Source organism: Protopterus annectens, chromosome 8.part0 (assembly GCF_019279795.1).
Source record: "Protopterus annectens isolate FY-2018-M chromosome 8.part0, PAN1.0, whole genome shotgun sequence".
Taxonomy (NCBI): Eukaryota; Metazoa; Chordata; order Ceratodontiformes; family Protopteridae; genus Protopterus; species Protopterus annectens.
The window spans coordinates 982,742,888-982,769,369 of NC_056741.1; the positions used below are offsets into that span (position 1 = coordinate 982,742,888).

General features: G+C 38.8%; 1 protein-coding gene across 1 annotated transcript in view; it reads right to left on the minus strand.

The window, feature by feature from the left end:
• Positions 1-23,923, minus strand: part of LOC122808375 — a 268,669-nt gene extending 244,746 nt beyond the window's left edge. Inside the window, exon 1 of the mRNA XM_044079341.1 lies at positions 23,780-23,923. Within this exon, the coding sequence (XP_043935276.1) occupies positions 23,780-23,918 (139 nt within the window). The 5' untranslated portion in view covers positions 23,919-23,923. The remainder of the gene's footprint in view (positions 1-23,779) is intronic.
• Between the last annotated feature and the right edge of the window lie 2,559 nt (positions 23,924-26,482).

Here is a 26,482-nt window from a genome sequence, read left to right on the forward strand (position 1 = left end):
ACTGAGACATGGTTTAAAGCAGTGGAGAGCTCCCCTGCTGTGCATTGCTATAATGCCTTCAACGCATTTAGACAAACTTCCATGCAGGTAGAACTAAAGGGTGGAGGTGTCTAAGTTTGCATGAAAAGCAAACATATCTTACGGCCAGTCAAGCAGTATTATGAACTTGAGTTTTTCTATGTAAAACTTATCATAAGCAAAGTCCCGCACCATATCCTTGCAGACTATAGGCCCACCTCTATTACCCAGGAAACCTGCACCACTTACTTAAATGAAATGGAATCACTCTCATTTCAACCTAACACCATACCCATGGGCAACGTCAATTACCCCACTATAAACTGGTGTCATACAAGATCCCAAACATGCAGACACAAAGATTCCTGGATGTTTTCAACACAAAAGCCCTGTGTCAGCAAAGTCTTTATACCCATGAGAGGTGGCAACATCCTTGATCTAGTCGGTGCCAACATGGGGGAATATTACACCCTCACAATTGCAACCCGGTCATTATTCAGATTGGGCTATAAAGCTGGCTCCTTCATTATAAAAATAAAACCTAGGACACCAGATAACCCTGGAATTTTAAGGAATAATTCCATGGCAAACTTCTTACTGTTAAGTACTACCCTGGCAACATTTCAACCTCCCCCACTCCAAACCCAGAGAATGTCCCTGCCTATGTAGAATTATTCAAAATACCCTTTACAGTCATATACACAGCTGCACAAAGGCTGTGGTACCCACTCTAAATAAGCACAAGACTGAAAAAATAAGCCAACCTGGTGGAATCCCAGCATCAATGCCTAATGCAAGCACCAAGAACTATATGAAAAGGCATGCATGCTTGCTGTAACCATTAAGGTATGCATGTTCAAGCTACTGCTGATTTATGGAATTACAATAGTTATTAGGCTTATAGTCATTCCTGATGCATATGTACCCCTTCCCTCTCTGAGGCAATTTAACCTCTCTTGGTGCACCTCTCTGTTTGCTACAATGTCTTCAGCAGCTGTACAATACAGAAGAAACATGAAAGCATAATGAATATCAGTCTTGGATTTCTACTTCATTCTATATCATTGAATGGTGATGGATCAAGATAATTATACAACTTACAGATCTCATCAGTTCTAAACTCATCCTCCCACTGCCAAGGAGGTCCTGCTTGTGTCATTTCAGGTCATTATCATGGTGACAATATTGATCTCTAGCATGTGGGATACCAGTTGCACTGGAGACAGCCTTGGCTAAGCAGTTCCAAGCCTCAGTCTTACACTGAGACCCAGTATACTCCCCCTGTTGCAGCCTATGACTGTAACACTCCATGAAGATTGCCACAAAAATGCTGGACTCTTTATTACTCCACCTCTGGGCTTTAAATTTACCACCATCATCTCCCTCACTAGCCATGTCTGCAGAAGTCTAGCAACAACTCTGTGTCTGAATTGATGCCAAATTCAGATGTTGCATTTAACAGCTAGTGAGAAAAATTCACAGCCATGCCAACTGCATTTGCCTGATGGAATGTAGGAAATCTATTGCCAGCTAATGAGGCAGGGATTTTATCAAACAGTAATGAAGGTGTGACACATGGCAGTGAGATTTGCCATATATGATGCACAAAGAAGTCACACTTTTTCCAGTGGTCAACACTGAAATGCTTGCTGGCTTGGTTTGTAGGCTTTGGTAATTAGAAGATTAAATAGGATGACCTGGGACATATGCTCCGTTGCTTATTTTAAAGCTGTCTCGCTATATTAAACCCATTTAACATAGCAAAACAGTAAAAAAGCAACGGAGATCTTGCTTTCTCCGTTGCTTTTGGCCACAGCTCTGATGTACTGCGTAGGCATGTGCAATACATCAGAACTGCCGCGGATACCAGACAGCTGTGGAAGGGCAGCAAAGAGGCATTATACAATGCCATTATTTAAGAAAAGTAATTATTTCTTTTCTTAAATAATGTCATAGTATAATAGCAATAACCCACTTCTGGGTGTGGGTAATGCGGGATTTACCCACGGTTGTCTTTGTTTGGTCCCTCGGGCATCACCCTCGGGACCAAACCACGCCAACCGTGGGTAAATCCCGCATTACCCACACCCAGGCGTGGGTTATTGCTATAATGCTACAGGAGAATTATTTTTCAGCTGTGTTCATTACAGATATACTGCTTTTAGTATGAATAGTGATATATGTTAGATAGGCCTGTGTGTGTGTGTGTGTGTGTGTGTGTGTGTGTGTGTGTGTGTGTGTGTGTGTGTGTGTGTGTGTGCGTGCATGTGTGTGCGTGTGTGTGCGTGTGTGTGTGTGTGTGTGTGTGTGTGTGTGTGTGTGTGTGTGTGTGTGTGTGTAACTTTAAGAAGTCCTGGGAACTGCATCCCTGTGTAAGAGGCAGTATTACTGATTGTAAATATATTTCAGATAGACTTGCATGAGCTGAGCAATACAAGTCTGGGTATGATACATACATATTTCACAAAACATACTGTCCTAAACACATAGCTGGACTTTGTGAGAATTCAAGATGATATTAACTAAAATATTGTGCCCATCATAGACATGCAAGTGTATTTTTAAATAATTATAATTGTCATGCCTAACCAATTACACCCACAATCAACTCTGTTTCATAAGTAAGTCATTAAGGAGAAATGATACCTACAAAAGTGTAATTATACAAGCATTACTGATACATTTCTTCTAATCAAAGGTTTGTGAGAAATGACATTCTGACACCCTTTGGAAAAACAAGTGCTATCTGGATTGAAACCCTGTAACACCAGTGTTCTGTCTATAAACTGACTGCACTTACATCTTGTACCAGAGAGACAGTTAAACAGGAGGTATATTTTCTCTACTTAGTACTGTCCAGAGTGACAATGGTTGCATATCACTGCTAAGCTCATTTATACTACAGAAGACTGCCCAAATTAAATTTTTCACTTTTTTCCTTAAACAGGTAAGCTTGTTTGTGTGCCTCTCAGTAGCAAGCAAATACAGAAGGCAACAAATAGAAAAAAGTGCATACAAAGTTGTGAAGATAGTAAAAGTTCAATTTTGAGTAATAATTTCAGCATTCCCCTCGCACATACTTGTGTTACACCTCATATAGTTCAGTTAATGGCAATTAAGGGGACACACAGAAGTTAATTTCAGCTCATTTCTGACATAACCCACAGACAAGGCATACTGACATATTTAGAAAGGGATTGAGTTCCTGTAATGAATGATAATTAGGATATGTGTATACATCATATATCATATATTCAACGTATGCCAACATTCAGCCTCTTAGTATATATCTGCTATCACTCTTCATAAACTACTCATGACATCATTCATAGCAATTTCTGTAACTGACAATAATTATAGATAAATGTACTAATACAATACACTGGTAACTGCAGGTCACAAAGAGTATAGGGGACATATTCAACATTTATCACACACACTTAGATTGTATAAGCCATACTGCAACATATTTGACAATGCTTCCATTTCATACCATTATTAAAATTACCCTTGGCATGGATACCACTAAAAACTATGTTATTGCTCCAAAGTGACTGCATTTAAAGCTTGTGCTACAGAGAGATAGATATCAGGTGCACTTCATTCACTCAAAACAATTTAATGCCAAAGCCACGAAATGGCACCAGGAGAGTTTGCACTGCTGAAGGCTAAAAACGTTTTTCCTTAGTCTGTGAACCCTATTTGCACTCTGAAAAACAGTGCGCAAATGGAAATGAAAAAAAAAGCAATTAAAAATACAAAAAAAATGACAAACAAGACTTGTATTTCTATTCATCAACAGTTATACCATTACCATGCCACATGCAGCATTTTCACAAATGCATCACACATTACAAGCAGAATGTGCGTTACACATCATCAGCATGTCAGGCAATGTCAATGACTTAGAAAGGGAGATACACACAATGACAAGTGGTCGTGCTTGGCAGACCACATACAGGAACTAAGTATACCAATAAAAAGTATGTTGTAACGCCACAAAGAATGATTCTGAGAGTTTATGCAACATATGTGACAGATCTGTCCACAGTACTCATGATAATCCTTTTTCTGTTATAACAGTTTACAGCCTGTCATATGATACAACATCCCTTGCTATTATTATTAATAAGGACAATAGGTGACTAGACAACAGCACCTTTCAACCTCAACTCACATGTACTACAGCTGGATTCAAACCCTGCATCACATGTTCTTTTTTTTTAACTCATCAACAACTATGTGCTTTAAAAGTCAAACATCTAGCAGGCTGCACACATCCTTGAATTCCACAGCATTTTCTGAAAAATCAACTCCAAAAGCATGAGATAAATAAATGTAAATATTTTGTGAACAACAAAAGCTATTAAAACTGTACAATAGCAATGTTATCTGTAAGAAGTGCTCATTGTGGTAATAATAGAGAGTGCATTCATAGTCTTTCCATAAATACTATAATATATTATTATATATAATATATAATATAATATATTATTAGGTCACACTAACCCAGAATCATATTTTTTTGTTAAACTTTCATAAACACATTGCCATCTTGGAAAACGTTCAGTATAGACATACACTGACTGTTAGAACACTTTGGTTAATCAAACCTACAATTTCACATGCTAGCAACAAATTAACCTCTCAGTACATGTTTGTTCAGATATTTACTGAAATATTAAAACACAAGCTTAATTGTGTAATTAGCAATATAAATAACACCAAATATCTTTCAAGATGTGCAATATAAAGTGCAAGTATCAAAAACAGTTTTCATCTACAATATCTAGGGTTTCACCTGATGAGATATGCAACAGTTTGTAAGTCACTTGTTTTTTCAAATATTAAATGCATATGAAAATATTGCTTATTTTCATAATTACTAACAAACTACTAGCAATATCTCAAACATAGTGTGATATAAATGGACATTGACAATGAATTTTCCTTTCTCTCACCGTGGTATTCCACACCATACTCTTCAAGAGCATGTAGGTTTCTCGGTTATGAAAATAGGATCATAAATATGAAATTATGAATAATAAGTTGTAAGCAACAATTAATTTCTTTACATAAATTAACAAACTTGGCATCATTATGTTATTAAATCCTCACCCTTTCTAATATTACCTAGTATTAACTGTTAAGTCACTTAGTTAAAGAAGCTAGATCCAAAAAAAAAAAAAAAACAAAAGATCTGGATGTCATAAGGAGCTATAGGTGTTAACTGGAAGTATACAAAAAGCCACTATAGGCATGAATGAGTTATGGTCATCGCACTTACAGCTAGTGGCACAGAGATATTCAGGTAAGATGTAGAATTTATGTGCTTAATGCTGTTTATAGTACTGATCAAAGCACACTTCTACCAAGTTCAAAGTACACTTGGCCAAACTGAGTGCAAAGACTGAAAAAAAATATCAAACGTTGGAAAATTGTTCAAATACAGGCTTGGGATGTTTCCTTACAGTTTGCCCCTTACAACATGATCATATCCTCAGGAAATATCCCTGATCTCACACAAACAACACACTCTCTGGACTTCAACCCTCAAATCAGTGCACTAGCAACACACACTTGTATTTCTTATAATACAGGCTCATAGTAGCAATCAGAAAATATGCATTCCATAGAGATTCATTCACATTACAGGTCATAGGATCATAGGATCATTGAAGGTTACTAGGCTAATGACCCTTGCAAGCCTAGCCAAATTCAATCCCTGTTACCAAGGGGGTCTGGTTCAAGCAGACACTAAAATCCGCACTTATTGCCACTGTCCAAGAGGGACACAGGTGGAACCCTCAGCTGAATTTCTGGTAACCCATCCAATCATCCAAATTGTGCTTAAATAGGGTCAGTGAGAGACTTTGTTTAATATGAATAGGAAGCTTGTTCCAAAGGTGGCACAATCTCTGTGAGACAAATCTGTCTCTTCAGCAAGTTCTGTTGATGTCACATACCAGGTGAAGGTCCTTTAAGTTGGGGACCCATGTGCCATTTGACTTGCGAATGTGCAACATTTCCATTAAAGTTGGGTCAGAGATTGCTCTATATGCAAGGAACAGGTCACCTCTGAGCAGTTTGTATGACAGAGAAAAGTGACAATGATTTCAGTCTATCTGCATAACACAGTTCTAGAAGACCCTGAATCTTCCTTGTAAGGAAACTTTGTTGTCTCTCCAATTGCTGCAGGTGTTTGGAAAGGAGCATACCAGAGGGAGCGTTGTACTCTATTATTGGTCTGATGAGGGAAGAGCACAGGGTGGTTATAACCTCTTTTTTTCTGGAGGCAATTCCTTTACTTATGAGATGAGCAATATAAAACGCCCTTCTTACCACTGTGGAGACATGATGATCAAAGTTAAGGTTGCTATCAACCTGTGTGCCCAGATCTCTCATCACTGACAGTGTGCTTAGGGTATTGCTATTTATGTGGTAGTTTATAGGAACATCACCCTTGCCAAAGGGTATGAAAATGCATTTTTTGCATTACGTTTAAGACCATGACTTTAGCACCAGTCATTAGTCTGAATAAGATCTTCTTGCAGGATGTTGACATTGCTAGGGTTTCAATGATTGCTCCCAGTTTGCAGTCATCAGCAATCTTTGTCAGCCACAGTCCTTTAGTTTTAGGTTATACTTCAGAGAAGTAGATTCCAAACAGTAGGCATCCCAGAACCAATCCCTGTGGAGCACCACTGGTTACACATCTGCTGGAGGAGGTGAGTCCCTCATTTTGTCCATATGAGTTCGATCAGTGAGTCAGTTTGGAACCCACCTGACTATATATGGATTTATACCCAGCTGGGTGAGTTTATCAATGATGCCTGATTGGGGGATTGTGTCTAAGGCCGTGGCTAAGTCTAGGTAAGCTGTATGCCCAGATTTTCCCTTGTCTATGGCATTGGTGACTGTCATGAAGAAGTCCACTAAGTTTAACAGGCAGGCATGATCTCCCCTTCACAAAGCCAAACTGGGTGGCGTAAGCATTTGGAAATTTCCTATGTCTTTGTTAATAAGGTCCATGATGACTCATTCCATGGCCTTGCAGATTAGGCTGGTCAGGCTAATGGGTCTATAGTTCCTGGAGTTCATGGATGCACCCCATGTGTGCAAAGGGATGATGGTAGCTGTTTTCCATTCTGCTGGGATAAAGCCACTGCTTAGGTTGTGATTGAAAAGCACATTCAGTGGTGATGCTAATTCCTGTTTAACCTATTTAAAACACTTATTTATTATTTATTTATTTGCATTTATTGCATTTGTTTACTGGGAAGTCTACTGTGCCAGGGCAAGTCTGTTTTCAGTAGAGGCCTGGGGAGAAAAGATCCAAAAAACAAAACATGATAAAGCTACACAGTCAAAATACAGAAATCAAGTAGTGATGGTACAAAACACTACATTACAGAATAGGTGATACAATAAAATAGATAATACTTGTTATACAAATTACAGATTTTAAGTATGCAAGCCAAACAAAAATACAATTGATGATATGGAATAACAGCGAGTGTGTGAACCATATTGCAGTTTTGCAGTAGAAAGGGAAAGGTGGACAGCAACAGAGTAAAGATACTAAAAGTAAGGTATAGCCTGAAAGCTATTGCTATATAAGAATCAAGAATGAATAGAAGATATGGCAGGTAACTGATATAGTACATTGTGTGTGGCTGGGTGACACATGTTGAACTTAAAAGTTGGAAGCACTGAATGCATATATGAGGATTCTGAGCTGTAAGTGAGATGAGGAGGTAAATATAGCCCAGGATGTCGTCTGGTCCCATAGAGGCTGGGCATTTGACCTTGGAGAGGGCATTTAATACCTACTCCTTGGAAATACTAGGTGTGGGACAGGTATTAGGGATGCTTTGAGATATAAGTGGCAGGAACAGGGGAGTGAAGTTTTCATTAAACCTGTCAGCCAGCAGGTTTGCTATATCCACATTATTTAGTACCATTACCTATGAGTTCAGTGCAAATCTGGGCCTTATCTTTGAGGTTACAGCTGTAACTAAGAATGCCTTTTTATTATCTTTAGTTAAGAAAGCTACTTTAGACTCATAGTTAGCTTTGGAGGACTTTACTAAGAGTCTTAATTGCTTCTTTAAGTTGCAGAGGGAGTGTTTCCAGTTTTGAGACTCTTCTTTCCTACTCTTAGACAGCAATTTCTTTCTCCAATTGTATAGCCTATCAACTGCAGTGGTCCACCTGGCAGGTCCACCACTAAAAAGCTGAAGCCAGATTAATCAGTCATATCTACTTCAGAAGCTTGAAGTTTCAAAACTTTGAACATCAAAAGGCCAAGACCATAAGATTGAAGTTTTGCAACTTTAAAAACGTAATAAAAAATAAAAACAAAAACAGTTTTTTTTTACATTTTTGCAAGGGAGCAACACCCCTGCACCCCCACACCTCCTGCTAAATAAATATACCAACTTCAAGACTGCACTACAGTGAGGAAAGCAATACATTTCCCATTCCATGCTGTACAGTGGTCTCCATTCAAAACGTTTGAAGTTTCAAAATTATGGTCTTGGCCTTTTGAAGTTTGCATTTTGAAACTTCGAGCTTCTGGAGGGGATCCAATCAGTCACACTTGCAAGCTATTAGCAGAAAGCAATTCTCACTGCTCATCCTTGTGCAGCTAGAGTTTATGCATGCAATTGTGTAGCTCCTAACATGATGTTTACATCATCCACACAGAGTGAACATTTTTGTTTTCATGAATGCTAATGAGTTAACACCTCATTTGCAACTGCATAGTGCTCAGAAGGCTGAATCTACAGTATATAACGGTAATTATGTAGCTAGGAAACCTGAAGGAAGGGAGACAGTTTTGATAACAGAGAGATTGTTGCTGGTATTTACTTGGAGAAGACTTTTCTACAAAGAATCTTATTCTTTGATAAGGTATGTTTCTCTTCTTCAAAAACTGTTTAAATTTTAACATTAAAAATGTATATCAATAGGCAAGAGAACAATTTTTGATCTGTATGTACTTCTTATACTTCACTGTTGGTACAGGTATGCCAGCTATTGCACTGCTTTCAAAACTTTTGCAAAGAATAAATACATCTCACTATGGTGTTACCATCTGATTTTTGAATGTCAGCAGCTGTTGCAGAAAAGTGTCTTTATTAGCAACTTCAGGGGTCTGAAAATATGTAGCTAAAAGAAGTTTGGCTTTCCACATGTCCCTGAGTGACCTCCACACCAGTGGAGAGGACAGTGAAAATTATTCTCCTTTAGTGCCTGGAATTCTTGATTATTTATTGATAATGCTGCCATACATTACTCAGTTACACAGCTGATATCCTTCTTACGGAGGTTCTACCTGAATATATTTCATGATGATGAATTTTTCTTTTTGGCTGTTGGTAATGGGGGGGTCACTTAACTTATGTGTAGTCATAAATGAGCAGTGGCTGATCAATTGTTGTGTGCACAATGGGTACAAAGATTTTAGATGAGGAGTTCCTGTCCAGTGTTAGAGATTTAGACAGCTCAGCAGAAGGTTCACACAGTCATGTTGATATTGGAGCTGATGTGGACAACAGGCCAAGTGTCTCTTAATAATAACTTCCCAAGTATGATATCTATATATATATATATATATATATATATATATGTGTGTGTGTGTGTGGTGTGTGTGTGTGTGTGTGTGTGTGTGTGTGTGTGTGTGTGTGTGTGTGTGTGTGTGTGTGTGTGTGTGTGTGTGCATGTGTGTGTGTGTTGTGTTTGTATATATATATATATATATATATATATATATATATATATATATATATATATATATGTGTGTGTGTGTATATATATATATATATATATATATATATATATATATATATATATATATGTGTATATATATATATATATATGTATATATATATATATATATATATATACATGTGTGTGTGTGTGTGTGTGAGTGTGTGTGTATGTATATATATATATATATATATATATATATATATATATATATATATATATATATGTAAATGTATAGGTCTACTTTTATTTAGCGAAAGCTCAGTCTTTCAAAAAAGAAAAGTACGACCCCATTTACATGAAAGTACTCTTAAATGAAAGTGTACTTTTGCAAATACTGGTTCACTGAACCGGTAATATAAACAAACAAAAAAAAAGACTATAAAGGCAGTTTTGCAAGGGGTCAAGCCCCCCAGCGCCTCCCCAAGTGAGGAGCTTTGCCTCCCCACACCCCCGCTACTTTATATATACTAGCTCCAAGATCGCACTACAGTGGGGAAGCAGGTATATTCCTTTATCCCCAATGTACCGTGCTCCAGTGCCGCAGTGTTTATTACCAGTTTGGTGAACCAGTATTCACAAAAGTGCACTTTTATTTAAATGTACTTTCATGTAAATGGGGTTTTACTTTTCTTTTTTGAAAGACTGAGCTTTCAACAAAGAAAAGGAAACCCATATATATATATATATATATATATATATATATATATATACAGAGAGAGAGAGAATGACTGAGAGACGTGTGTGTGTGTGTGTGTGTGTGTGTGTGTGTGTGTGTGTGTGTGTGTGTGTAGAGATCTTTATATGGTAATACTTGTATATTGAGAAGTGTGACTTAGAAGACACAGTCAAAAATAGATGGGGGAACATGGACAGTATAATTTATCATGAGATATTTCATAATGGGCAGATATGCATGGCATTGATCTCTATTTTGTGTCATCTGCATCTTGATGCTTATTAGTCTTCTTCCACTGCCTTCATCCATTCCAGGGACCTTTGTCATGCCATCTGAAAGACCACCTGCACATTTTAAGCAAAATCTCTATTTGCTTAGTAATATGCTTAAATTAGATGTTGGTCTGAGTGAGAGTAACTGTTTTATTCAATCGGCATCTGCTGTTGTTTATTGAATTATTTATTTATTTATTTCCAGTTTGATAAAAGGGGAGGTCCACTGGGCTCCAAAAGCCTGTTTTCAGTGGAGGCCCGGGGAGAAAAGTTCCATAATACATACAAGTAAATCAAGCATATGATCATTTAAAACAAATGTAGAATTATATACTGAGAAATAGCAAATTACAATTGAAAAAAAAAAAAACAAATACTCTTCATGACATATATGTAGTTGATTAGAGAGTCATTTGCACAGCATAAAGCTGAACTGAGGCAATCGAATAAGCTGACAAAATATTAAAAACTATGAAATTGTAAGTCTGTTAGTAGTTGCAAAGAGTGAATATTTGAAAGACAGAAGTCTAGGTTTAGTAGTATGTGGAAGAAATAAAGGAGGAAAGTGTGATGTGTACCAAGTATACATTCAAGATTCTGGTGAAAAAAGAGAGGGGACGTTGAGTAGTAGAGAGGGAGGTGGTTGTTTAGTAGAAAAAGAATCTGGTGTAAGTAGAGAGAGGCAGTTGTTTAGTCGCAAAAGTGGAGTACACACGTGTCTGAGATGATTAATGTAGCTTAGCAGCGTCTCTTAGCATGAACTTAGTATGTAGGTAGAAAGGAAAGAGAAAATTCCCAGATAGGGTGAGAGAGTAGAATTACAAAACTATGTACAGTGTTTACATTATATACATTCAAGTTTTTGATGTTATAGTGTGTTAGATTGAGAAAGGGGAAGCTGTAGAGGGAAAAACAGCAAGGTGTAGAGGTACATGTGGAAGTACATGTATAGGAGAGAATTAGCAGAATAGGGACATTAGCAGGATTAGGTAGGTTGGGTGCAATTACATTTCCAATTATGGGAGAGGTAGGAATGGATCTGGGATTTGAAGTGTTCAAAGTTTTTAGAGATTTGTAGCGAGGGTAGGAGAGAGTTCCATTTTTGGCTAAGGAAAAGGATAGTAGAAACTGGCCAGTGGGACGTTTTGGTTTGTATACAGAAAGTAGATTTTGTTCGGCAGATCTCAGGGATCTGTGAGGTGTGTAAGATGGTAAGATATTTACTAGAGCAGGGCATGTAGTAGGTTTAAAGATTAATTTGTGGGCTGTGGTGAGTTGGAGGTAGTCAAGGTAGTTGGGAAGCTCTAGCATTTGGAGAGAGGTACAATGATGGAAGGAGTAGTTAGATTTAGTAGCGAATTTAGAGATTTTGTTGTAACAGTTTTTTAGTTTTGCAGAGATGGTAGAAGAGAGGTTTGTTAGTAGTGGATCACCATGCAGTAGTGATGGTAGCATGTAGGTAGTGGCGAGAGTTTGCCTAGTAGAAGGGGAGAGAAAGTGAGAGTTTCTGTAAAGCATACCAAGTTTCTGATGAGTATTCTTAATATTTAGTTGGACATGTGTATCAAACTTCAGGTGTTCATCAATAGTAACCCCAAAAAGTTTAGCAAAAGGAACAACGTCTATAGCGGAGTTGGTATGGCTGATGATATTGAAGGATTGCTTGCTGAGAGAGAGGGCTTTTGACTAAGAGAAAAGAAGGATTTGGGATTTATTGGCATTAAGGGAGAGATGGTTTTGAAGCATCTAGTTCTCTGTAATTGTGAAGGCCAATTGGGTTTTTGCCTGAAGCTCGGGAAGGCTTTGAGCAGAGCAGACTAAAGGGGAGTTGTCTGCATATTGCACTATTTGAGTGTTTGGAATTGCAGCATGAAAACTATTGATGAATATATTAAAGAGCATTAGTCTGAGTATAGACCCCTGGGGGACCCCGGTTGGGTTAGGAAGGAAGGTTGAGGTACCAGTTTGCAATTTCACAGCCTGGGATCTATCAGAGAGATAACTATTGAACCATGTAAGGGATTTTTGGGAGAGATTGAGGTTAGAAAGGTGATTCAGAAGATGGGTATGAGAGGCAGCGTCAAATGCCTTGGAAAGATCGAGAAGGACAGGGGAGACAATATTTCCAGAATCCTGGGCATGGTTGACTTTGTCTAAGAAAGAGAAGAGAGCAGTTATTGCACTGTGCCCAGGACGGAAGCCGTGTTGTGTAGGGGTAAGGAGTTGATTATTGATGAGGTAGGGCATGAGTTGCTGGTAGATGCATTTTTCAAGGATTTTTGAAACTGGGGAAAGAATGGCTATTGGTCAGAAGTTAGAGATGCTATTATTATTGCCTCCTTTGTGGAGGGGTAAGATAAAGGCAGCATGCCATAATTTGGGGACATAAGATTCCTGGATAGACCTATTGATGAGAATGCTGATGGGAATGGCAATACCATCTGCTGGGAGCTTGAGAAAGAGTGAGGGAATATTGTCAGGGGCATTGGAGCATGGATTTAGTTTTGAAAGAAGCTGTTTGATGTAGGAGGTTGAGACAGGTTTTAGATGAAAAGGGGGGTAAGGATTAGGAGTGGAGGGTTGGGAAAAGGAAGGGGAAGTGGGATTGGGAGGAGGGGAGGAGATGTGGTTGGAGAAGGTCTTGGTAAGTTCAGCTATAGAGTTTGTAAAGAAGGAGTTAAAAAGGGTGGCAATTTCTGTGTCAGTTTTGTTGATGTCAGGACAGGGATTGGATTTGGTACTGGGGTATAAAAGAGAGTTGATGGAGTTCCAAAATTGTTTAGGATTTTAATGTGGGTAGACTGTGGTTTGTTGTAGTAAGATTTTTTATCATTTGTAACATGCTTTTGGTTAGATTGCAGAGTTGCCTATATTTAAGGAGGGTAGCAGGGTGCTTATGTTTGTTGTAAAGTTTCCAGGTTTTGTCTCTTTGTATCATAAGTATTTTGGTGTCCTTTGTTAGTGAAGGGGAGGAGTTGGGTTTTATTCGTTTTGTTCTAGGTGGGGCTTGGGTATTTAAGATGGCTGGGAAGGTAGCATTGAATAAGTCTAAGGCCTTATCTAGTGGAAGAGCTTTTAGATTGTCCCAATTTGTTAGTTTAAGTGTTTCGGAGACTATAGAAGGGTTAACGTTAGTAAGGTTATGAATGTGAGTGTATTGGTGTTGGTCAGGGGAGTGGTGAGTAGCTCGGTGAATGAAGGCTGAGAGATGGTCACTCAGTGTCTGGTAGTATACCAGAGTGAGAGATCTTATTTGGGTTGGAGACTAAGATCCAGTCCAGAGTGGAACCTGGAGGGTTGTTTCTGTTAGGTCTGGTGATGTCATTTATTAGTTGCGTGAAATTAAATAGATTGATAGGGAGGGGTTATTGTCATTGATTCTATTCCAGTCGATGTTCACATCATCTAATATGTATGTCTCTAGTTTAATGTTAGTTGTGGCCCATAAGAGTACGTTTTCTAGAGTGGTAGCATTATCTCCAGGGGGGATATAGATGGCCATAACACAAATGCTTTTATATTTATTAATTTTGAGAATTCCTATGACTAGTTCAGCATTGTTGAACTGAGGAAAGGGATTCTGGTAAGGACAGAGGTTCAGTAGGCTATTATAGATTAAGGCTACTCCTCCTCCTTTTTGGTTTTGGCGGTCGCATCTGAGTATTTGAAAGCCAGGGGGTATAATCTCAAAGTCGATAATGTGGGGTTTTAGCCATGTCTCTGAAACTGCTACTATATTTGGTAGAGTATGATTAAGCCAAGCATGGAAGAGTGCTATTTTGTTTTTTATACTCTGGGTGTTAATGGTAATGAGTTTGAGGTATTTGTGGTTGGTACTATTTGAAGAGATAGGGGGAGTGAGATTGTTGCTGGACTTGGGTCCAGGGTTGGGGTGAATGTCTCCTGCTAGATCAAGCCACTTAGAGAAAGAATAGAGCAGGACCTTTGGTTTGCAACTAGTATTTAGTAGGGCAGACAATTTATCTTTGGTTGTAGGAGGTTTAAATGAAATGGTTAGAAGTTTTAGTTTAAAATAGTGAAGAGGGTTAGGTTGAAGTAAAGAGTGAGATATATTGTGAAAGTGAGAAGTGATGGGGTGGTGATGGGTGAGAGTGGAGGAGGTGGGGGAGAAAAGGAGGGGGGTGGTTTGTAAGAGGAATAGGAGGATGCATTGAAGACAGTTATTAGGAGGAGAATGCTTATATAAGAGGTGAGGGACGTTTGTGGAAGTGGACGAGTCATTCTTAATAAGAGTAATTTAAATTTGGAGCAGGAAGCTGGAATGATAGGGGAGTGTTTAGTGAGAAGGGGAGGAGTAAGGCTGAGAGTTCAGAAAGGAAAGGGATGGAGATGGGGAGGATTACTTAATTGAAGAATGTTAGGGGGGGAGGGGTAGAGACCAGGATTGGCTAAAGGGAAGGGGAGGAGATACAGGGTTAGAATAATGATAGGAGTACTGGGAGTGTGTGGAATTTAAGGGTAGGGTAGGGGAGCGGAGTGAGCCCGAAGAGCGAACGGAGCGGGCAAGAGCAAGATAACTGATTTCAGCAGAAAAAAGTATCAGCAACTGCAGGTATTACGACTGGCAAGAAGGTAAGTTTAACTATATATACACTGAGGCTAGTATAGGTTAATAATAGTGAAAGTGGGTATTTATACAAGGGAGTGGATATTTAATAGCTGGGGGGGGATTGTGAGTATGATTTATATTAGCACAGTACTTTTGGTTACAAAGGGAAAAATGTCTGCAGAGAAATGGTACTACCTTTAGGTGGTATATGCTGCTACCTAGTGTCAGAAAGAGATAGTGTCTAGCAGAAAAAGCAATGTCTCTTACTAAGAACTTTAGTCTAAGATAAAGAAAGCTGGAGGGGGGAAGTGGCTAGTGGTCTGCGGTAGGTTGCTAAAAACACACACAGGGAAGGGCAGTCAGCACATATGGGTATAATGAATTAATTCACAAGTATTTGGTTGTAGGTTACATACATTCAAAACTCTTGTATGTTCACACAGTGGCAGCTCTGTTTTGAAGCCTGGCTGGCAGGCAGAATTCAGGGTGTCTTCTTGGGTTTGTCTGGAGGTAGTCTTTATACCCTAATGGCAGGGAGGGAGCACCCAGAATGGTATACTGTAAAAGAGGGAGAGAGAGAGAGAGAGAGAGTCAGTGAGTTAGATAAATGGAAATTAGAAATGCATGACAAAAGTGGAGAGAGACTGAGTTAGGTGAATAGTAAGGATGTAGGAAAAAGGTGGGAAGGATAAGGCAGAATGTAAGAGATATTCAGAGGAGGGACAGATGTAGATAAAAAGGTAAGTTTGCAGGGAAGGTAAGGTTAGAGAGGTAGCTATAAAAAAAGTAAAAAACAAAAACCATAGACAATGCAAGGTATGCAGTATAATGACAATACAATATAACAGGCACCCTACAATACTATTATTATAGTACTATTATAATATACTAATATATAATATACTATTAGGACTAGTATAATAGGTAGTATGATCTCAATACAAATAACAGTTTTACCACAGGTCTATCACAGTACAAATATCCTAGTCCCTTTTTGGAGGAAGGGATCGACAGCTTTAGGCAAAAGTACACACCAGTGATTAAATGATAGCAGAGCCTGTAATACATCAAGTAACCAAAATTGTATGTTTGCAATGTATGTGATTAACAAACTGGCTCAGTATACATGTACATTTGTAAAGCCCAATGTAGGCATCTTTATGGAAGTTGATTTACCAGACTTTAAAAGTAAGGCCATTGATGAGAATGGCGGTCTACACACACAAGTGTTGGCGTCTGTTTGGTAGTTAATTTACTAGCAGTCTGGATATAAGGGTAAGAAAAAAACAGCACAAATGCCTCAATAGCATTCAGTAAATGCCCATAAGCTTAACCAGCCTAGTCTGCAAAGCTATGGAAAGAATCATTATGGAACTCATAAACAGAGACATTGGGGACTTACAGACACTTGATCCCACCCAGTTCGGCTTTGTAAAGGGCAGATTTTGCCTTTTGAACCTGGTTGACTTTTTTGAAACAGTCACTAGAGCCATTGACGAGGGCAAAGCAGTCCATACAGCCTACCTGGACTTGGCTAAAGCTTTCGACACAATACCCCACTCAGGCATCATAGACAAGCTCAACAGCTTAAATGTAAATCCATATGTGACAAGATGGGTTGCAAACTGGCTAAAAGATAGAACCCATAAAGTCAAAATCGCTGGAGCCATGTCAGACTCAAAGCCAGTCACAAGTGGTGTCCCACAGGGTTCTGTCCTGGGACCCCTCTTGTTCGGCATTTATTTCTCAGATGTGAAAGCAAACATGGGAGGGTTGTGGCTGACAAAGTTCACAGATGACTGCAAACTAGGCGCCATAGTCGATACACCAGCTGACACATACATCCTACAGAAAGGCCTCACTGAAATGGACAACTGGTGCCGGAGTCATGGCCTTAAACTAAATGCCAAAAAATGTATAGTCATCCCCTTTGGGAAAAACAAAGTACCCACAAATTATCACATAGACAGTAACCCACTGAGTACGGAAAATGTAATCAGAGACCTGGGGACCCAAGTCGATAGTGACCTCTCATTTGACACCCACGTTGCCAAAGTGGTTAGAATGACTTTCTACCTTGCCCACCTTATCATGAAGGGATTCACATCCAGATCAAAGGAGGTCATTGTACCCCTATACTCCTCCCTTATCAGGCCCATGATTGAGTACAATGCCCCATTTGGTATGTACCTCACCCGGCACTTGCAGCAGCTGGAGAGTCCCCAAAAGTACCTCACCAAGAGGATCAAGGGTCTCCAACATATGTCATATGCTGCCAAACTAAAGAAACTCCAGCTCTATTTAGTAGCATACCGCCTACTCAGAGGTGATCTGTGCCTGACGTACAAGGCTATGCCCAATCAGGAATTGATGGACATGCTCCACCTCAAAAAATCCAAATCCATCAGAACCACGAGAGCTAAAGATTTAAACCTCAGCACAAATATGAATAGGACATGCTGGAGGGACAGATTCATAACTCAGAGGCTTCCCATACTCTGGAACAGAATCCCAGTTCATGTTAGGCAGAGCCCCTCACTGACTCTCTTCAAGAGAAATCTTGACGAGTGGATGGGAGATCGTAGGTTTACACCAGGGTCATCTCTGTGTCACTACTAGACAGAGGCACAGTAAACTAATTCTATTATGTAAGGGGGTCTTCACTGTGTCACTACTAGACAGAGGCACAGTATTCTAAATCTATTCTGTACACTTTTGTAGCATTACATGGGGTGGCAAAAGCCACATCACTATGGCTAGGCTTATAAATGCCCCAGGGAAGATAGCCTAGTACTAAACTATGAAACTATGAAACTATATGGTGTTGTTTTGCTAGTCGTCTTAGCGGAAGCCCGCGTTTAGTCAGGACAACAACTCAACAGCACAAACGAACTACACTAACCCCAGAAAGAGTATGATAGGTATCTATGTTGAGGCAGTGTCCATTGGAAAGAGCTATATATTAGTAAACTGCTATAGCAAATGCAAAAACCCGCTATATCACAGTCAGCGCTGGCTCTTATTATAAGTATAAAGCACATAAACCAACAGTAACGCTGTCCAAGTATACCAACAGTAACACTGTATTCCATGCAGGTCAAGCACTATCTACTGTTGCTTTAATACAGATATTGGAGAAGTAAGGTAAATAAAAACAAAACCTACCTGTGCCATGTTCAAGCAGCCCTACCGCTGGACCGATGGAAGGGAGGTGTGGACTCTCTGCAGTAAATTTAAAAATGGTGCCACAGACCACAAGGGGTAGAAGTAGACTTTCCAGGGGGAAATCTTGCTACAGGGAAGAGGATAGGCATGAGGGATGTGACTAGGCTAGAGGGGCAGAAAGTGGGTGGGAAGAATACCTGGGAGGGGGAGGGTTTAAGAGAACTTATTTCAGCAGAAAAAAAGTATCAGCTTAATTCAGTTTAATACATGTTTTTTAGAACACACGTTTGTTCCTTTTTATTTACTACAAATGTTAGATAACGTGTGCTTAAGCATGTTTATAGTATTCTGTTTATATCATTCTGTTCAGAGTGTAGGGCATTTTTTAACTTAATTGAGCTATTTATTGTTAATTAAACAATTAATTGAAGGAGAAAACAGGGTAATTAAAGTGGGATGTTTGTGAAGCATGTGTATCTGATGAAGTTGTTTTATACGGATGAAAATCCGGTGATAACTGCTAAGTATTAAGAATAAAGTTTTGGTTGCTGTATTAACTACGAAGCTTTGGATTTAATTAGTATTTTTCTACTACTCTGGTGCTTTTTGGAGCCCTACTGTTGTTCTGGTTTTGGACTGGTGTGTGCTGATTTACCTTCTTACTTTGTGTTTCATAGAAAGAGCTTTGAAGACATAAGTGTGTTCAATACATCTAAAACTGTTTTGTGGATTTAACAGGCAGTTGTTTTGTTTCCCCTCATTGTGTCAATTACCTCGTGCAAATTTACAACATACTTGAAATGTATATTAACTTTCGATCATTTATTCTAGATATTTTATTCATTTGGATTGAGTGTTGCACCTTTTAATATTTTACATTTTACCACGCCTGTAAATGTTTTGTCATTGATTTCTTTTTCATTTGGCTGTGAAAAACTGTCATGACTTGCATGCCAAGAAAGCAGTACTAAGTAAACCTTTAGTTTTTTCCCATTCTTCCATCTACCTTGGTTTTCTTTGGAATGTTGTGCCAAATGTTTGAATGATATTCTTAACTCTAAATGTTCCAACAGTGCCCACTTCAGCTAGGTAGTTTAATCAGTGGCGGCTGGTGACTTCAAATCAAAGGCAGGCTGCAGGAGACAGCTAAATGGGTGGTGCCATTATGAAAGGGTGTGGTCAACCAGAAAGGGGTGGAGCTATGCCAAAAACCGCAAAAAATGGGACAGTAATTAAATATGCTGCCCTGGGTGCTAAACCATCATTATGAGAGTCCAATAAAGACAAAATGAATCGTAGAAAAAAAAAATATTTCAATGCATTGGCTACATGACAGCTTACTTAATATCTAGATGGAAACAAAAAGGTTTTGTGGCATGAACAAATAATTTTTCTAAATGCAGGCAAAATGAAGTATAAAAAACAAGCAGCACTCAACTCAAAATGCTTCTCCTTGCACTGCATTTCTAATTATAATTTATATTCAGCTTTATGAAAGTACCAAGTAACATGTTGAAAGTAGTAATCTCTGTGATAACTCCACTAATGAAAACATTTCTTATCCAAAAAAGACCTGCTGCCTGACAAATACTATCTACTTGTTTCATGGGGAAAGCATGATCAAAGTAAAAAATGAACGGCAAACAAGAAACAAGCTCAAGATAAATTGCTCTTCAGCTCACTTGGACAATCCCGGTCAACAAATGTAAAATAAATAAATATCAGGAATGCATCTATATACTGTGGAAGTAGAACCCACAGCCTTCTGCATCTAAAGCAAATACACTACCTGTTATGCTATTAACAATGCAAGCAGACTCTGCTTAAGCAGCACTAAATTTCTCTTCAAGCTCTCAGCTCTTTGTGAAATCTATTCAGCACTCAACTGTATCTGTCAACTTTGAAGCAGAAGAAATCTGGAAAAAGTCAAAATTCATTGGGGGGACAAAAGCCCAAAAACTAGGGACACATTTTAAACACTGCTTGTATAATCTTGGAAAGTTGATAGAATAAAATGCTGTGTTACCACCATGCATTCCACTGCCAAGTCTTGGACCCAGGACCTGGTGTACTACAGTGAGAGCAACATATCACTATACCAAATCAGCTGTATTGTGAAAGACAGATAAACTTAAATGGCTATCATTTAGTGAATTCAGTTCTCACCATAGCTCTCAACCTCTTAGCGCAAAACACCCAGACAAAGCCAATAAGGGGGGAATACAGCTCCCAGACATATTCAGTGAATTCATTTCTCACCATAGCTCTCAACCTCTTAGCACAAAACACCTAGACAAAGCCAATAATGGGGGAATACAGCCCCTAAACATATTCAATGAATTCAGTTCTCACCATAGCTCTCAAACTCCTTGCACAGAAAACCTGGACAAAGCCATTAATGGGGGAATACAGCCCCAAAAAATAGGAAAAATTTTCAAATATTGATCGCAGAAACAGAAAATTGCTAGAATAAAAGGTTTTGTGTTACCATCTACTTTCTGAAGAATATGAAGTCTAAAATTCATATGCCTGTCATTATTTAGTGAATTCAAAATCCAGAAAAAACATAGATGTTATGAGGAACAGAACAAAAATATGAGGAAAATGTTCACAATTGTTGGTGGGTAGGGAAGCTAAGCTCTAGCTACCTGCTTCCCAAGGTACAGGGTTTGAGTCTGTCTAGCCACCAGCTATATGTAACTGGGGCATTTTACACACACACCTCCATTAATGTTACAGCAAAACCTTCCATTAATGCAACCTCACACACCTCTGTTAATGCTACAGCACCTCAGAAAAACCTTCTGTTAATACAGCACCTCTGTTCTCAGCAAAACTTTCTATTAATAAGCTCTCTTAGTACAGCACCTCTGTTCTCAGCAAAACCTTCTGTTAATAAGCTCCATTAATACAGCACCTCTGTTCTCAGCAAAACCTTCTGTTAATAAGCTCCGTTAATACAGCACCTCTGTTCTCAACAAAACCTTCTGTTAATAAGCTCCATTAATAAAGCACCTCTGTTCTCAGCAAAACCTTATGTTAATAAGCTCTGTTAATACAGCACCTCTGTCTGGTCTCAGCAAAACCTTCTGTTAATAAGCTCCGTTAATACAGCACCTCTGTTCTTAGCAAAACCTTCTGTTAATAAGCTCCGTTAATGCAGCACCTCTGTTTTCAGCAAAACCTTCTGTTAATAACTTTCTCAGCAAAAATACATCTGTTCTCAGCAATGCTCCATTAATACAGCAGCAAAACCTTCCATTAATGCAGCACCTCTGTTCTCAGTAAAACCTTCCGTTAATACAGCACCTCTGTTTTCAGCAAAACCTTCTGTTAATAAGCTCTGTTAATGCAGCACCTCTGTTCTCAGCAAAACCTTCTGTTAATAACTTTCTCAGCAAAGATACCTCTGTTCTCAGCAAAGCTCCGTTAATACAGCAGTAAATGTAAGCATCAGCCTATACTTGTAGTCAGTCTTTTTTATGCAATTCAGTATTCATTATGCAAATGTAACTGCAGATATAAGTAATAGATGGTTTCTCTGAAAAGCATTTGCCTTTTTAGTAAGCTCTCTATTTATTACATTACATTTTAGTGCTGATCTGTGTAACTGTACATGGGAGCCCTGTTGGTTAAATACTCTTTTATTAAGTGCTTATCCTCTTCTCTCACTTTCCATCAACCATCAAGCCTTCCCCAGTCAGGCTCAAACCTATTCATTCAGTAAGGTTGCAGAGAATTTGTTTTTTCCACATGTCCTGGGCTGAATAGAGCTATTTTATGAATGGCATAAATCTCTCCCTTTATGTGGAGACATGGGTGCCTGGACAACCATAGGAACTGACTATGCTCCTCCCACCACTGGAATCATGCTCCTAATCATGCAGCTGTCAAAGGCTACCATTACTGACTTGTGTGGCCACACCAATATAATGTCTGAACCACCCATGCATGTATGACTCTGCCCCTGCCCTCCAGTGGGGATTGAGTCTAGGATCGGCAGCAAAGGCTGGCCAGAACATATACCATCTCCCTAGGATTGGTGCTCCCCATCCTTTCCTGCTGTATCATCAAGCACCTAAACCACTAATAGAGCCTGGGTTGTCTCTGTAATAGTCAGAACTTTATTCTCCAAAGTACAAATTAGAATTATGTCCACTAATGATAGCTTATGAAATTAAATTTGAAGAGATAAGACAAATTAAGTTATCCTTTTCAAATATCAGATTAGGTAACATGGGACTCTTTATTTGACTTCAGCCTTGAAGCCCTTCTACTAGAAGATGGAAGACATTTTTGTCATCATTTATATTACATGTCCTTTAAATCCATCTGCTTGAGTTTGTGTAGCTCAGGTGGGTGTAAAAGATCCCATGGCACCGATCAGAAAGAGTAGGTTAACTCCCCAATGCCCTGAATAAATTTTCACCTAGAAGTATAAAAGACACCTTGGGTCTCTTCTCAAAAGAGGCCACTAGCCTAGTAGGATTTAATTGCCCAACAAAGGAAAAATAAAGTAACTAAATAAACATCCAAGATTATCACCAGTCAACAGCACAGCATTTTACACACAGCAGCCTTTAACAATGATAGGATAGTAGTCTATGCAACATGTATGAGGTGTAAAATAAAAACATTGACTCCAAAATATAGGAAGCCTATTATAGGGAAAAGGGAAATACAGTTAGAATCCATTTGGGAAAAGATAACCTGAAGTAAATGAAAAAAATCAAAAGCTGAATTCTGTAATCTTAGAGAATTTTTTGTTAGACTCATATAAGGTTTTATAAGAAGTCAAATCATGAGTGAATGTTTGGGGGCAGGGATGGATTAACAAATCTGTAAATATTTGTAATTTGCCTTCAGTCTATTTATTTATATTAATTATTATCAGTCAAGAAAACTACACAGAGAACATATGCATTCTTATGATAGATCTTAAAATAGTCAACTGAAATGAGACAGAGAAAAATGTTGTCACAGTTAATATGGAAATTTCACAAGAAAGAACAAAACATCCTTAGTATTCTATGTAGCTAATAGAAAATTCTAAACAATTGCCGTCTTTAGCATTTGTTTAATCCTTCTTTACCAAGTCAGTCAGAAAAAGTCATATTTATAATTATTTTTGTAATTAACAGGAAATTATAAAAGACTACAGTCTCTAGCATTTTATTCCATCCTTCTTTTTGCCAAGTTAATCCAAATAGCCATATATACATAAAAAATCACTTATAGTGTGTACAGTGTAGTGAGCCGAGCAAAATTTGCAACTGAAAAGAGTTAAAAAATGAACCATACCAGAAATGAGAAGAATCTGGAATATCAGTAGCATATATGTACTAGCAGCCATGCAACCAGTCAGTATCATCCCAGCTCTCCTTGAAATGTAGAAAATGAAATCACATACTCCAAAGTCCATGTGCCGGCTTTTGTACATGACTATTTCCTTTCAAGTTTGCACAGGTTCTGCAGTTTTCACATCCAGTGTATGACTTAACAGTAGAGAGGACATTACTAGTTTCACTTTCACATTTTATGTATTTATGATATGGTTGGACCCAATGTCACTTATGTTGTTCCTCCTTTCCCTCAGGCAAGGGGTGGATTTAAAATGCCAGTGAAGCGTAGTATTACCACCAGCAGCGATACAAAACTGGAAGTTCAAGGAACTGGACAAAACATCTTCTTAGCATTTTACCTGATAAATATTAGAGTGTGCTGTCCTTGAAAAGAGGCAGAAGAAAAAAGAAAAACAGTATAATGATTTTGGCATAAGTTTATTTCAAAATATTTTCAGCAGTCACATGCATAAAACTTGTGAACTAAAGACTATACTATAGTACGAATGCATTTAATCCTACACTGATTACATAATGTTTAATATCTTCATTTAGATATAATTAACCTGTTAGCTACTTCTAGCAATTATCATTTAATGAGTTTTATGTGGCACATTGTGGTAGCGTTGTCGCCTCACAGTAAGACGCTGTCCGGTTCGATTCTCAGCTAGAGCGTCTTCTGCGTGGAGACATGCGTGAATGGGCGTACCTTCATTGAAGGTTGTGCATCAGGGCTGGTAACTCGGCATGTAAAATCAACTACCAATCATTAGCGGACCGGAGTTCCGCTGTGGCGACCCCTAACCGGGAAAAGCCGAAAGACACAACAACAACATTGTAAATTGTAAACCATTCACAAAAATCTACATTTCATTACAATAACCACAACTGTGGAGAATTATTTACTTAGGTTGTCAGAAGAGCCACACGAGAGAGACAGAGAGAGAGAGAGAGAATTCAGCTGCATCAACATCTGAAGTAAAAACACTAATAAAATAAGTTACAATTTTTTTAAAGAAATAGAAAAATAAACAAGCTAAATACTAGTAAGTTTTGCAAAAGGTCTAAAACTTTAATCTCTGCACATCCATCACTGATATGACTACTGAAAAGAGCTGCTGCTTACATCCACATGCTCATGTAACTGCTTGAATACACTCACAATATCTTATTTCTGAGCCCCATTCTCATATTATTCCAACCAAAACATCCCAAAACACTTGTTCCCACTTTGGTATATGGGGTTTTATTATACGTAGTCTTGTACTGAGTACATTTGTACTTCAGTAGTTTATTCTCATATATGAAAGCCTTTGCAACTGAAATCCAGTAGTCTCTGCCTACAGGGAGAACTGCAAAGTTTTTATGCTAATGTGCTTCCTTAGAATCAACAAGAATGACAGCTAGTATGCTACAGCCTGAAGCTGCAGTGATATATTCAATGTAAATCTATCCAAATATGCTCTGAGAAAAGTTGCTGCCCCAGTGCTTCTCAAATTTCTCCCAAAAGGCCTCTAACTTGGAGCATTTTTAGAAAATGGAGCCTACTCTCTTCACATCCAGTAATAAAAACACACTGTCTGGAATATGTGTTTACATCTAACTGATGTAGCTGTTCCGGACCAGGAAAGAGCAGTTGCCCAATTGGAAGCAACCTCTCCTTAGCCTGAACAAGCAAATAAGAGTACTAGTGAAATCCTCTAAAGCCAACTTTGAGTCCAAAATGGCCACATCTACTAGAAACAGTCATAAGGCCTTCTTCACATGCATCAGTAATCTCAAAGGAAGCACCCAGATCTGTTCAGAACTGGTGGTCAAGGACACCACATACACAAATGCTGCAGATATAACTAACCTACTAGCTGACAGATTCAGGGAAAACTTACATCCGCAGTGCCTTCCCCCTCCACTTATCTCTAGGGAATAGGTCATCACTGCCCTCTCAAAGGCAAAAAATACAGCCTACATGGAACCCAATAACATCCCAGGCTGCATCCTACATGAACTCAGGCATGAACATGCAACACCATTAGGCACTGTATTCAACCAAAGCCTGAGCACCGGCTTAGTCACAGCCAAATTGAGCACAACCACTGTCATCCCTTTACACAAAGGTGGAACATCCAACGATCCAGGAAATTATAGACCCATCAGCCTAACTAGCATGATCTGCAAGGCCATGGAACAGATTATCATGGACCTTATAAACAGGAACATTAGCAACCTCCAAACACTCAACCCCACACAGTTTGGCTTTGTCAAGCAGAGGTCATGTCTGTTAAATCTGGTCAACTTCTTTGAGACAGTCATCAAAGCCATGGATGAGGGGAAGACGGTGCACATCACCTACCTTGACCTGGCCAAAGCTTTTGACACTATTCCCCACTCAGGCATAATAGATAAACTCTCTCAACTAGGCATCGATCCATATGTTATCAGATGGGTAGCAAACTGGCTCACTGATAGAACCCGCATAATTAAAATAGAGGACGCCACCTCAAGCAGTAGACCAGTAATGAGCAGTGTAGCTAGAGATCGGTCTTCAGACCTCTGCTATTCAGAATATACTGCTTTGAGGTGCAGGCCAAAGCCAGTGGGCTATAGCTGACCATGTTTGCAGATGACTGCAAGCTGGATGCAGTCATCAGTTCCCCAAGTGATG